Source organism: Larus michahellis, chromosome 1 (genome assembly GCF_964199755.1).
Source record: "Larus michahellis chromosome 1, bLarMic1.1, whole genome shotgun sequence".
Lineage (NCBI taxonomy): Eukaryota > Metazoa > Chordata > Aves > Charadriiformes > Laridae > Larus > Larus michahellis.
The window spans coordinates 190454946-190468815 of record NC_133896.1 but is presented as its reverse complement, the minus strand read 5'-3'; the positions used below and the strand labels follow the sequence as shown (position 1 = coordinate 190468815).

Below are 13870 nucleotides of genomic sequence, written 5' to 3'. Positions count from 1 at the left end.
TGGGGTATCTAGGCTCCTAGTATTACACTGGGAACATGGGAAAGTGCAGAAAGGTGACATTTAACCTTCACTCTGAAGGCGTGAGCAGCATTTTTTCTTCTACAATGTGGTGGTACTACTCACCCTCCCTTTATTCCAGATCATCGGGGTCTTGGTCCTCTCCCATGGGGTGGGAGGACTGCATTCAACCTTCTCCTCACCCTGAGGAGTTTGCAGCGAGCAAATCCCCCGTTTGCAAGTCAGGACTTCAATTGCAAGGGGTTTGGCTGCTCAGGGCAGCAGCCGCCTTTGCTCTGTGGTTTGAAGCTGTGCGGATGTGCAGCAGAGAAGCAGGGCTTGAGGGATCATGGTGTAGCCAGTGCCTGCGCCCCACAGGGCTGGGAGCTCAGCCAGCAGGGGTGCGGTGTGGGTTGCTGCCTCTGTTTCCATTATTTTTACCACAGTTGACCTAAAGTCTTTGCTACTTAAAACACAAAAGGTCCTCCAGAGCGTGAGGAGCAATACCAAAGACCTCTCTCCTGGGTGGGCGCCTCAGCTTTCCATCTGCACACTCAGAGATATGCTTGTGTCTTCTCTCCCTCTTGGAGATCTCTTGCCTCTTGGATCTACCCTTCAACCTTCCCCTGGATTTTCTATCAAGTCACTGATGACTGGAGGTGTAATGGTGGTAGGGAGCCACGGATTTACACCCTCGTGCGAACAGGCATCCATTTCTCCCTCCACGGACTGTGTTGTCTCCAGTGACACAGGAGAAGCCCACAGTGGTACAACTCTCTCGTGACAGAAATAGGGGTTCCCGTCTGCTCCTTGTCTAGAAACCAGTAAAACCTCTGTGAGTCTGCTCCGAGGATGGGTTTGGTCCTGTCTGCATGTAAAGACCAGTGTCTGGGCAGCATCTCTTGAGATGAAGTGAATTCCACTCCCGGGCTCTGCATGGGCTGTAAAAGGAGCTGATGTTCTTCAGAGTTAGCCACCTACTTGTCAGATGTCAAAGTTAGAACAGATGAGTCACACCTAGAGCCGTTTGTTGCATTTTTAGCAGAAAGTCTATAGAAAGGCTGGGGCAGGACTCAGAAACCCTGTGTCCCGGGTCACCAAATATAACCTTTTTCTTTTTTTTTTATTTTTACAAGTAGCATGTGTTTATAAATCAATCTTTGCCAAATGACTTGTTCTTGAAAAGAATTACACTATAATAAGCTGCATCATTAAAAAGAAATTTTCTTGTGAGTGGCAGAGCCTGGTTTCCTGCGGTTTGGTGTCTCGTGGTGGGATTATCTCACATCTAATGAGGAGCACTCTGGCTGAAGCCTTTTCTCCCGTTCATAAAGACGCTGTCTCATGCGAGTTCTCTGGTGTCTATAATACTCTGGGATCAAACTGCTGTTGTTTAGGTTCGCTCCTATCTGACAACGTAATATTGCCCACGTGGCAAGCTGTTCCTCCCTGGAGACGCAAAAGGGTCATACTTCTCTACCCTGCTGCCTCTTCTCACAAAAGTGGTTTAAAATTAAAACCTATGAGACTTGTATCACACAGGTAAATGTGACTGAAATTGGCCAACAGGCTAAAAGATAATTGAGAATATTACTGGGCTGACACAACAATATAATAAACCTAATTTTATTAGGTAATTGGGCAATAAATGATGGAAAGTAAATACCGGAGCAGATTGAACACGGAAAAAATGTTCATAAATATTTATTCAAGCATTTAAATGCACCCAAGCTGACCATTTTATGCCCGTTTTGCATTTCAGTTTTAGAGGTTTGATTCACATCCAAATGAAAGACCAACAAGGGAACAGGCACCCCAGTAGATACACTCATACCTCAAAAGTAAATGTAAACCAAGTTTTCTGTGACACTTTTTTTCAGAGACAGAGAATTTTTAAACATTTCCTTCAGAATATTACAAAATTTAGAATTTAGAAACAGGAATGTTGAATAATTCAGAAACCAGATTTTGAACATGATTCTCACCTAGTCAGAGAATAAAAATAGATCATGTGTTTGTGCTGGATTTCCAGAATTTTCAATAAACCTGAACTGAGCAAAGTCAGACCAAAAATCCTTTGCTTAAGTGATTCATGGAAAAGTTTCAAAAATGCGAAATGTAAAAGGGAAATCTCAATTATTTGCACACACACAAAACAAATCACAAATGAAGGAAAAAAGAAAGATACATTGAATAAACGGCTCATCGTCATTTCCAGTTCCTGAGCCATGGAAACATGCTTGTCATAAAGTGATTTTTGAAGATACTTATATTTTCTTACCTTGCATACAGTTTAGGTGGATGAGCTACCATCGCTCTCCATGCTTATCGAATTAGGAGAATGCATTTCTAAATTCAATTACATCCTCAGTGGAAATGGTTTCTCTGACTCTGGTAGTCTTTGGAGAGGAATTATACACAGTCTATAAAGCTTCACATTTCAAAACCTAATTTTGAATGTTATTCAAGAGGTTAATTTAAGATTCATCTTCCTAAAGAGGAGTTAAATAAAACTGATAGAAGGGTGGAACTTGTCGAGTGGTTGAGAGGTTTATCAGCATGTGAGTATGAGTTCATTAGTTTTAATTAGTATAATCACTAATGTTGCATTAACAGTTTGGTGAGAGAAAGTAATTGCTCACACCCACTGTATTAGATTGGGAGATTAGAATTCATTTTATGAGGCAATTAGCATTTCAGGGATTTTTTAAAAGGCTTTTATGATCTGCCATTGCAGTAGCCTCCGTCACCAAAAAGAGTTTAAATTAACCATAGCTTTCATCCTAATGGGATGCAAAAATTAATGTAGAATTAAGTGTGAACCAGCAATCCCACTGCGATAAGCAAGCAGCTAAAGCCACAAACCTCGATTAGTATATAATGACCTGTTTTATTTCCCAGACAATGGTAGTCATTTATCTGTCCTCAATTCATTATCTTCCTGGAAAGTTTATATTCTTGAATTTTGTACAGCAAAACAAATAAAATATGAGGAAGGAAAAAGTAGAACAGTACTATGGAAGTAATAACTCTCCGAAGAAAAAGCTTCAAGGTTCAATAACGGGACTTAAATAGTCAATTATTCTTCACACTAAATGTCAGAGGAAGAAGAAACAGCTCCCTTTGACACCCAGTGCCTTGGGAAGAACTATGAATTTCGCAGCAGCAGCAGTCACAACCCTGCACTGCCCATCACATCCCTTGGCAGCTGCTAACAAAATGAGAATGGAAATCCAGGATTTTGTCATCCTTGTTGGCAAGGAAGCCTGGGTCATCTGAGAGTTGAGAGACCTGGCCCAAGAGACTGCCTTCCAAAACATCCTGGAAAGCAAAAGTGCAAGTTCTGGTGGGAAAAACTGCTTGCAGTAAGAACACGTACCCTCACGTCAAGGCTATAATGAAAGACATCATGGTATCCATAGAGAGATGAGACAACTCACCATTTGCAACATATCTGGCAACTATTATACTGGAACCTTCAGCACAGGAAAGACGTGGAGCTGTTGGAGCAGGTCCAGAAGAGGGCCACCAAGATGATCCGAGGGCTGGAGCACCTCTTCTATGAGGACAGGCTGAGAGAGTGGGGGTTGTTCAGCCTGGAGAAGAGAAGGCTCCAGGGAGACATTGTAGCAGCCTTTCTGAATTTAAAGGGGGCCTACAGGAAAGATGGAGACAAACTTTTTAGTAGGGCCTGTTGCCATAGGACAAGGGGTAATGGCTTTAAACTAATAGAGGGAAGATTTAGACTAGATATAAGGAAGAAATTTTTTACAATGAGGGTGGTGAAACACTGGCACAGGTTGCCCAGGGAGGTGGTAGATGCCCCATCCCTGGAAACATTCAAGGTCAGGTTGGACGGGGCTCTGAGAAACCTGATCTAGTTGAAGATGTGCCTGCTTACTGCAGGGGAGGTTGGACTAGATGACCTTTAGAGGTCCCTTCCAACGCAAACTATTCTATGATTCTGTGATTCTATGAGTCTTTGATTCTATGATTCTGTGTTTATACTTGTCCCTGGTTAAAACAAATCTCTGCTCAAAAATAGCTGAATAAAGCCCATACCTGCTATGACTTTGATGGGGCATGGAGGAGAACAACTGTTAGATGATAGAACCGTACTGCTGTTTCAGTAATTTTGAGTACATACATACATTAAACAAAGCAGACATAGGGCAGTATCTGGGGAATTACATCAATCTTCCTAAAACCTATGTTAAAGCAAAATGTACACATATATATGTGTGTGTGTGTGTGCTCTTAATTCTTATACTCCTTATAAGCATCTCCAAAGGAATTCAGAGGGGGACATTGTCCTCCTACATTTAAGCACATAAAATTCAGATACAACTAGACAGATTGTATCTGTCACAGACAGATTGCCTTAGTCACTCCGGCAGCAGCCAGTGCCACCTTTAGGAGGTGAATTACTCCAGCTAAGATCAGAATCCACCACTGGGAAGGGCTGCCTCCCTCTATTGACTGCAGAGGCAGTCCAAGGTAACCAGGTTTCCACCTCGGGTGGCTGAAGCAAATGCTTGAAATTGGGTAGGATGAATCACGGCCTGTGCCTTAGGGTTTGTCTACGCACAGAGTTATTGCAGAGAACCATTACTCTTCCTGAATAGGATTACGTGTGGATACGCTTTTGGTTGAATAAGACTCACTCGTTTCTCTTCAGCAACATCCGCTTGACCTAGGTAGAGTGGTTTGCTGCCTAGTCCTCACGTGGAATCCTTCTGCAAGAGCTGCTGCCTTTTCAGCTAGCTGCCCTATCTTAATCCAAATTTACTTGTATATATATTTTAGTATAAAAATGCCCTAAATTTGCCATCCATCCACCTTTGAAAGCCATTTAAGATTTACGGAGGTAAATGCATCAATTAAACACAAATACATTGACAAAAAAAAAATAATAAAATGAAGGTATCATATACAATAAAAACTGACTTTCATTTCACAAATTATGGGTGTTATAAAGCATATTGTTTCAGGAGAAATGCCTGTATTTGTCAGTGTGTTTCATTAAAGAATAATAAAGCCATACATATTTCATTTCCTTGTTCTGAGCTGCAAGAGCCTAACTATATAAAATGCCCCATGCTGCCCTTGCTTTGTTGGGCTTTTTTTTTTTTTTTAATCAGATTTCCCCCCCGAAAACTAATGAAATCGCTCTTTAAACACATACATCACTTTCATTTGAAGTGACTTATCATGGCTCAAGTGGTTTCTCTCTTCTCGTGTAGAACACGGCAACTGCCAGCACCTTTTACTGTGCAGATCCAGGCCTGGATTGCCCCTGATCTCAACCTGGTGTCAACAGTGCTGTGCTCCTGGCGTTCCCACTGCTGATGTTTTGGGTGGGGTATTAGGTGGCTGTTGTTTGCTGGGTCTGCACTTTTGTATCTGCACCAATTCCTTGTCCACCTGCTATCACGTTGTAATTTCTCTCTTCTCATAGTATGCACCGACCCGCTGTGCAGCTGCCCAGACATCCGTGGAGCAAAGCATCCTTCCTCCCTGCCATCACCACGAAGCAGTACATGACCCCCAGCTGGTTCCCTGCACGTGCCCGCTCTTCTCCTGCCCGTGGGAAGGGCACTTGGAGGTGGTGGTGTCCCACCTGAGGCAGACCCACCGCATCAACATCCTTCAGGGGGCAGAGATTGTCTTCCTGGCCACGGACATGCACCTGCCTGCCCCCACAGACTGGATCATCATGCACTCTTGCCTTGGCCATCAGTTTTTGCTGGTCCTCAGGAAGCAGGAGAAGTATGAAGGCCATCCCCAGTTCTTCGCTACGATGATGCTGATTGGTACGCCGACCCAAGCCGACAACTTCACCTACCGGCTCGAGCTCAACAGGAACCAGAGGCGCCTTAAGTGGGAGGCGACCCCCAGGTCGGTACTGGAGTGTGTTGACTCTGTCATTTCTGACGGGGATTGCCTTGTGCTGAACACTTCCCTGGCTCAGCTCTTTTCCGACAACGGAAGCCTAGCGATAGGAATTGCAATAACCACCAGCAAAGTTCACAACGCTGAAGACGAAATGTGAGGGGGAAGAGGAAGAAGAGCAGAAGGAGGAGATACAATGGTGCTCTAGCTGCCTTGTGAGAGCCAGAACTTGTGGACTTTTTGGGGGGGTCTCAGGTCTTTTATGGTATTTAGTACTCATCCACAGTGGGCATTATGTAAACATTCTGTGGTTACGGTCTCTATGTAATGTATTTACCATTTTGTTAATACAATTTTATGAGAAATTTTAAAGAGGCTAATCAATTTATTGTTGCCTTTCAGCAACACTGGAAACAATGTCTTTCTCCTGGAAACACCACCCAGGGTGACTTACAGAAGCCTTTGGTCTGACCATGCTATGCAAATGTGTTTCCCTCGTAGTTTGCCTAATTGCATGGTATTAAGGAGGCCCCTATGCCTGGTAAAAGGGAAAGTATTCCACTAAGGGACAAGAGCACTCAGGTTTCCATACTAGCAATGGTGATTTAAGTCTCATGCTGTGGTCACGACCAAACCCCAGGGAGTCTGCAATTTCAGAGCTCCCTTCAGCTTCTGTAAAAGCAACCTTCACCACCCAGATAGTGAAACCTTCAGAAGAAAAAGTCACCACCTCCGCTGATCTGGGGTCTGGGAACCCTCATCCTGAATTAAATTGGGGATGACAGATAATGGATGGTCGCTGTGAGCGTGGTTAAATCTCACTCTTATATCATGATGGGCAGTGAAAGGCTTGCTAGATGGTCTGGCTCCAGGATAGATATAACTATAGCCAGCCATCGGGGCATTCACCTTTATAGCTGCTATTTCCTTAAGCATTCAAAAAGAGATTTTCAGAAAATAAAGTCCTAAATTGGGCACTGATCTCGCTATTGAATTCTGTGCCCCTTAGACTCACAGTGTGTGCTGCTAAATATTGTTTTAAAACAATGCAGCTGGAATACCTGTTTGCAAATTGGCTATGAGATCTGAAATGCTCTCCTTTAAAAATAACGGTTTTTTTAATCTTCCATGCACTTGGAGAGTGGTGATGGTCCCTTTCTTCTGCTGAGGGTGTTTCACAGACGGTGATGGTCACAAGAAGGTACAGCCTTCTCCAAGAGCTTCTCCCTTGGATGACTCCTTGGGGAGAGTCAGAGGCAGGTGCTGGCCATCTCCTGACACTCAGTCCCATCTGCAGTCAGGCATGTTTCCTCCATAGCCAACAACAGCAGCGAAATCCCACCACAGTAGACGATGTGTTGAAGGAGGGAGCTCTACAGTGAATGTGACACATGAGAAGCATGAGAAATTGTCTTTTCCTGTTTTCCCTTCTTCCCATGCGTGGCTGCGGCCTGGCTGCTCCTGAACGCGTTTTTGAGAAACATCTGGTGGGTTGGGTCAGTTAGTAGCTAGAGGGACTGAGGCTCGTTGCTTGAGTCCCGTGGAAAACAAAGGAAGGGTGGGAAGAGAGGTAAGAATGTAAGAAGTCAAGAACAAACAAGTATTTCAAAAGTCGTCTCACTATAGCTAGCTTTGGGCAGGAAAAAACACTGATGCTAATCTCTCCCACCTGCTGCTCTCCTGGGAATAATTCTAACTGACACGTGAAGTAAAACAAATTGCAGTTTCCCTGAGATGAAAGCTACACAGGTAATGCCTTCTGAGTTGCAGATGCACCTCACCTCCTTACCTGGGCTTTCATAGCAGGTCACCTCTCAGAGAAGAGTTAGAGTCTCTTCAACGGGCTGCTCATGACCACACAAGCTAAGGTCTGAAGAAGAAGTCTCAGTCCCTCCAAGAGTATACTGGGGCATACCTTCACAGCTGTCCCACCTCTGAATTTGGGGGGCCAGGGAGGCATGCTGGTTTGCAGTGCTTCACTGGAAGACGCAGGCTTCTGAGTGGCTTGCGTTTTTCCCTGCAATGTTAAATATTCAGAAGCAACAACTGCTGCCCTTTCCCTAAATGACAGCAATAAATAAATCATTGGCGTTTTTGTGGACTGAAACTGACTTCCCCAGCTCATCCGACAAATATTCTGCTGCTGAATTAAAACAAAACAAAAGCAATAAAACCCCATAAAAATGGTTCCTTTAGCTTAAACTTCTGGAGTTTTTTTACACCATGGTAGAAACCTAATATCATGCTGCTTTTGTTGCCTGATCACAACCAGTTCTACAGGGATGGATATTCTTCAGGTATTTGCTTGTTCGAGACTGTTTACTTCTTGCTAGTTGTCACCTTTTGTTCTTGAAATATCTACGGAAATGAAGAATGCGCTGTTAGCATTTTGGGGCATGCCCCTCGCCAAAGGACCAGTGAATTCCTGGTAGGATGAGTGTAATAGCAACAGTTCTCTGGGGTGGGCATCTCCATCCCTTGCCAGCATCCCGGTTTTCTGGTTTTGATGGGGCAGGAGGCACAGTGGAAATGTGACCTCTCCAACACAGACCTCCTCACTTCCCGTGTGTCCTTCTCCCAAAGCTTTCTCGTGACGATGCAAACAGTGCAGCCTTTCCATTTCTTTCCCAGCCGCCCCCCTCATTTGGTGGCCACCCTTCTCAGCCTGCTCTCAAGCTCTCAACCTGGGTTTCACCCTCTGGCTTGCAGAGACCATGGAGCTTCTTGCCTTCTCCTGCTTTTGCCTCTTGGGTGCTGTTGCTTGAATTGTTCTCTCTGCTCTTTGCAGCCAACCGAGTAACCTCCTTGCTTGGCGCTCTCCACAGCTGCAAAGCCCCAGCTTTGGCAGGGATTTCAGAAATCCAGATACGTTGGAAAACTGATGAAAATCTGCCTGGTAAGAATCCTAGTACAGGACAGGAGGACACATTTTGAGGAGAAAGGAGATAAGGGTGCCTAAATCCAGCCTTCATAAGCATCTCAACATAAAACTCAAATGTTTAAGGTAATATTTAAGGATTTTCTACCATGGAAGACATTCTAATTCTGCCATAATTCAAAGCCTATGAGCAACCCTTCACTGCCATAAAGCAAAAGTGAAGCAAATATTCTTCATGGTGAGACATAAATCACAAAAAGCTGGCAAGTAGGATCAACAATGAAATTCAGTTTACATGCACTCTTTCAGTGTCCATAATATAGCACTTTTTACAGCTCTACTCATGATTGAAAGGCAGCCATAGCTCGGCTTCCTAAATTTGGGCTGAAATTGGGGCTTGTAGAGTTCATTTCATACTCTAATATTTTGCATCTCTATACCGTATTATACCCAGTCACTCCAAATTCCTTCAAAAATGGGAACAGCACAGCTTTATATCTCTTTGAAGCAAGGAAGTACCCCTTCATTTGGTGCAGGAGAAAGTCAGGTCTTGCAAAATTGCTATGCATGTGTTGCAAAATTCTGTTTTCCTACCTACCTGAGAGCAGTGTTCTCTCTTTGTTTTGTTTTAATTTTCTTTACAAAGAAAAAATGGTGGGTTTTTTTTAGAGTTTTTACATATCTGTGTTCATGGATGGATTTTCTTGCGCCTAGATTAGTAAATTGCAACAATAATTTCATCAGGCTGAGCCAGATGGATTGCTACTAGACCCACTAGAAAACCTACTTCGGTTCTCCTGCGCTATCCATCAGACACAGTGTGAATGTTAATGTCAGATCTGCAGTAAAACAGCATTAGTGCTTTCAGCTCACTCCCATTATGAATTAAGCTCACATCATATATCCATGACTCCTTATAAATCAGCTGAAGCATCCCGACTCTCATCATCTTGAAGATGACAAAGGATCTCGCTGTGCCAGTGCCAGCCAGGGGGCTTGCTGAGAAGTAGGGCAGTAGTGCTCTTCCCACTGCACTCTGATATCCCATCCTCCGTTTCATACCATCCATGAACACAGGCCAGTAAGCTACTGAAGAAAGGAGGGATGGTAAATTCTGGACATTGGAAGGGTTATAACAAAATGAATGGTTTGCAATAAATTTCCAGATACTGCTGCCTGGCTCTCTCTTTTGGGCATCAGAGGAATGAAACACGATTGACAGTACTGTAGTGTACATGATTTATCTGCTTTTCTAGCCCGTACCACACCTGAAAAACACTTTAATCAGAGAAAAGTCTGCCAGAACAGACTCAGAGATGCACTTCTGCTCCAAATGGATCAGAAACACCTTCTCACATGGAGGAGCTGCAGCTTATGAACTGTTCAGACACGAGTGTAAGTTCTGAATCCCTTTTTTTTTTTTTTTTTTTTAATCCAATTAGCTCTGCATCCTCACATCATCTGAGTGAAGGGCGGAAAACAGAGATTGCCACATGTATCATCCACAGAACTATTCACACAAAAGGATGATTCATCTTCTGTGGAGCTGACCCTGCAGAAAACGAGGGGGTTTCACAGCAGGGTAGCACAGGGCAGCACCTGCAAGCTCCGGAGGCGTACACATACAACTGAGGGCAGAGCTCAACCTCTGGACAGAAACATTACTCAACAGAAACCACTCGGAGTGAGGTCACAGCAGGGGCTGTCAGGAGAATGATCACACACCCCGAGAGTAGCAAACCAGTGGGGAGCCAAGGCTCTGTGCGGAGACGTGTCTCTTCACATCAGCACCTTCCACCCGGCAAAAAGCTCTCTCGTCTGCTGGAAGCCTTGTCTTGGTTGCAGTGCAGATGAGAGGACCAGTCCTCGGCACTGTGGTCCTGCATGCGGATGGCCCTGACACTGCACAATGAGTGCAGACACCCAGCTCCAATCCTGCCCCACAGCTGCTCTGGTTTTGGTGGGTACCCAGCTACCTGCAGCTGCTAGTGGTTCCTCCAAACCCTGACACCCGACAGCTTTGTTGTCTTTCGCCTACATAGCTCCCACCAAGGTAGGAAAGTATTTGCTGAAAACCACCCAAAAAATCTTTGGCAGAATATCAAATTAAACCTATACCCTTGGCTAGGACTATGATCACTCATTCTTTCCCTCTCCACAAAGGCAATAGTTTTTAACCCCTTTTGGGCTCTGCCCCTCCAGAACATGACTGTGAAGGATTAGTAAGCAGTGATCATCTTCAAGAGAAGGATGAGGACTAACATTCATTGCAAAGATGGCTGTTCTCACAGTACTTTCACAAAGGGGTGCCAGGCTCCAAAAAAGAGTCTAACAAACCTTAATGGGAGGCAAATGGGAAACACCAATTGCAAAGCCTGCTGTCCTTCGATTAGAATGAGCTTTATATCTTCCAGGTACTGAAAATCCTCATGAGACGTTGCCTATCTGAATACATCATTTAATCTTGTAGAAAGCCCCAGGACAGAGGGGTTCTTGCTGTTAGAAATTGCATCAAGTAACCTTATTGAAGATAAATGGCTTTGAACTTTCATGGCAACAGTGATGAACTGCTTCAACATCCATGTGGTGCAGGCTGAAAAATGAGAGCTTTTAGACAAAGAAATAAACTTATTCAAATGCAAACATGAGATGTGGGGCAGAGTTTTCACGTAATCTTAAAGGCACTTTCCTTATTGCCGCAGACTGGATGTCTGCATAGCAAGAGTCGCTTCGCTGCCAGTCAGGTCCTATTGGCTTGAGTTCAAGAGAAACTCAGATACACAACCTACGTAGACACTTTCTTCGTGTTACAATCCCTATTTCTACTATTGAAGATAACCGCTGTCAGCCAGCTGGCTTGAAGCCTTTGATGATTTTAGGACTGTTCTCTAAAACCTACTAATGTCAACTTTGGGGCCAAGATGGTTTTAAGGCACAAGGGAGCGAGGCTCCACTGAGGCTCTGCTAGGCTCATTGGTGTACATGCATGGGGGGCTGCATGCAAACTCAACGTCTTTGCCTCTGCCTTTCACAGCAGGAGCATTAGATACACCCGCAGGGATCAGTTTGGGTCTCTCCTAACAAACTGTGCCAAATCACTGGATCACAGGACTGGATACCACCAGTTCTAGAGATGTTGAGTCCAACAGCAGCCAAAATCAATGGGAGTCCCTCCCTTAGCTTTGAGAATTAAAACAGGATCTTGCACAGAAACATTAGGCCATTTCGTATCTCCATCAGATGGCTCCTATTTCGGATACGGGTTCCTCTCCAGCTTCTGACAATGACAGTAGGCTACCGCACCTTCCACAATAGGGTCCTGATCCCCAGAAAGGTCTCTGGGAACTACAGCAATATGAATGAATAACAGCATAGTATACCAACATAAAATAATAATGCAGTGAGGCCTTTTAGGGCTGATAACATCTTTTTAAGTAGCAGCTGATACTGAAAGGGATCATTACTCAAAATGAGCTTCGGGTGATGCCTGTGCTTTTGCCTTATTGAGATGTGGAAGAAGATATCCAGAAGAGTAACAGTCTCAGGGCTACCCTGATTACTCAAAGAAATGCTGAACTGAAAAAATATTAGCTAAGAGAGTCCTCAGTGAAGCTGAAATATATTTCTGTTGCCTCTGGGCAGCAGTTTCTTGTGACATGTGACCTTGGAAAAGGATTTCCAGTAGGCAGAGAGGGCTGAACTTCGGCATGTCACAGGCCCTGCTCTGTCACTTCCAGAGTTTTCGCAAAGAAATACTTAACCAGGACTGCGAAAAAAGATCATAAATATCCACTGAACGATGTGACCGGTGTGAGAGCTGCCGAGAAGATTTATCCAGCCTCCTCTGGGTAAGCCTCCACAGGGCTCCTCTGCTGGATTGGCAGAAGATAGGGACAGCCCCGGGTCTGAGGAGGACTGGCTGCATTCCTGACAGCCTGTAAATTGTTGTTGCTGTTGTACAGTGATTGCGTGTGATAACTCCTGCATTGAAAACTGGCGGAGATTAAACCTGGGCCCTCCAGCAGTGTATGTCTGTACTGGCTGATGTTGACAGACAGGCCGTGGGTTATGGCAGACTCACTGGTCCTACAGCCTGTTACGCAAGACTGACAAATGTTGACTGGCGCTTACGTATATACTGGGAAGTCATGTTGAAAAAACATTCCTTCATGAGATACGTCCTTAGTGTACTGAGGACGAGCACTTAATCATACTGTCTGTGCTGGATCATATCTCACCCATGCCTCCTGATCACTCTTCTCTCAGCTAGAAACCTGGAGGAACCAGGGCTGAGTCACCAGCCATGCAGGTGTCCAGGCCACTGAGGCCAACACAGAAGAACACAAGGGGTGTCCATCCTGGAGGGTCCATCGCTGTGCATAGAGAGAAACTCCAAAACAGCACAGACCCAAACGCTGAGAAATATTTGAATATAAGCCTTAACTTCAGAGATCCTCCCATTCAGAGAGAAACAGATGATTTCTTCCTGCAAAACACAATCATCTTCACTCAAATTGCAACTAAGTGAAAGCCCTACCATGACTTAGGAAGTTTCGCTATGCAGCGGTGGTTGTACTTCCCATTCAGACTCGATGGCTATCATCAGGTCAAATGGGCCACACTTTGGCCTCTCAGATCCTCAGTGACTGACATGACTGCTTTTCAGTGTAGGCACAGTGTAGCTCTTCTCCATACTTGATGATGCTCCCCAGGTGCAGGCTTGCTGCAGAAACCCCATCTGCACCATTCAGAGACAAGATCAGAGTGAGCCCTTCCAGCCCTAGATCTGTAAAGCAGTTGCATTCATGCTGCATTGCTGTGAGGTCCGTGATCCAACTGCAAGTGAGCCAGCACAAGCATCAGAAACCATCCTGCCGTAATAGTCACACCATTTTACCAGGTTAAGTCACTTGCTCAGCCCATGGTGGGTCAGCTGCCCATCCCGGAGATAAATTAACCCTACAGATTGCAGTCATCTACAAGGCTGGCACACTGTCTAACCCCATTTTCCTCTCCTGATTGCCCTGAGCAGACACAACAGCCAGTTCTAGAGACAGGTCTGAACCATCACCAGTAAGTTAGGAGCTACTTAGACGGTGGGAC

The 13870-nt window shown here is 44.7% G+C and overlaps 1 protein-coding gene across 2 annotated transcripts in view; it reads left to right on the top strand.

Annotated features, from left to right (window-relative positions):
• SIAH3 (siah E3 ubiquitin protein ligase family member 3) overlaps positions 1-6608 on the top strand; it is a 51685-nt gene extending 45077 nt beyond the window's left edge. For both annotated transcript variants that reach the window (XM_074572937.1, XM_074572938.1), the window contains exon 2: positions 5456-6608. In XM_074572937.1, coding sequence (XP_074429038.1) covers positions 5456-6049 — 594 coding nt within the window. In that variant the 3' untranslated portion in view covers positions 6050-6608. The remainder of the gene's footprint in view (positions 1-5455) is intronic.
• Positions 6609-13870: the final 7262 nt, after the last annotated feature.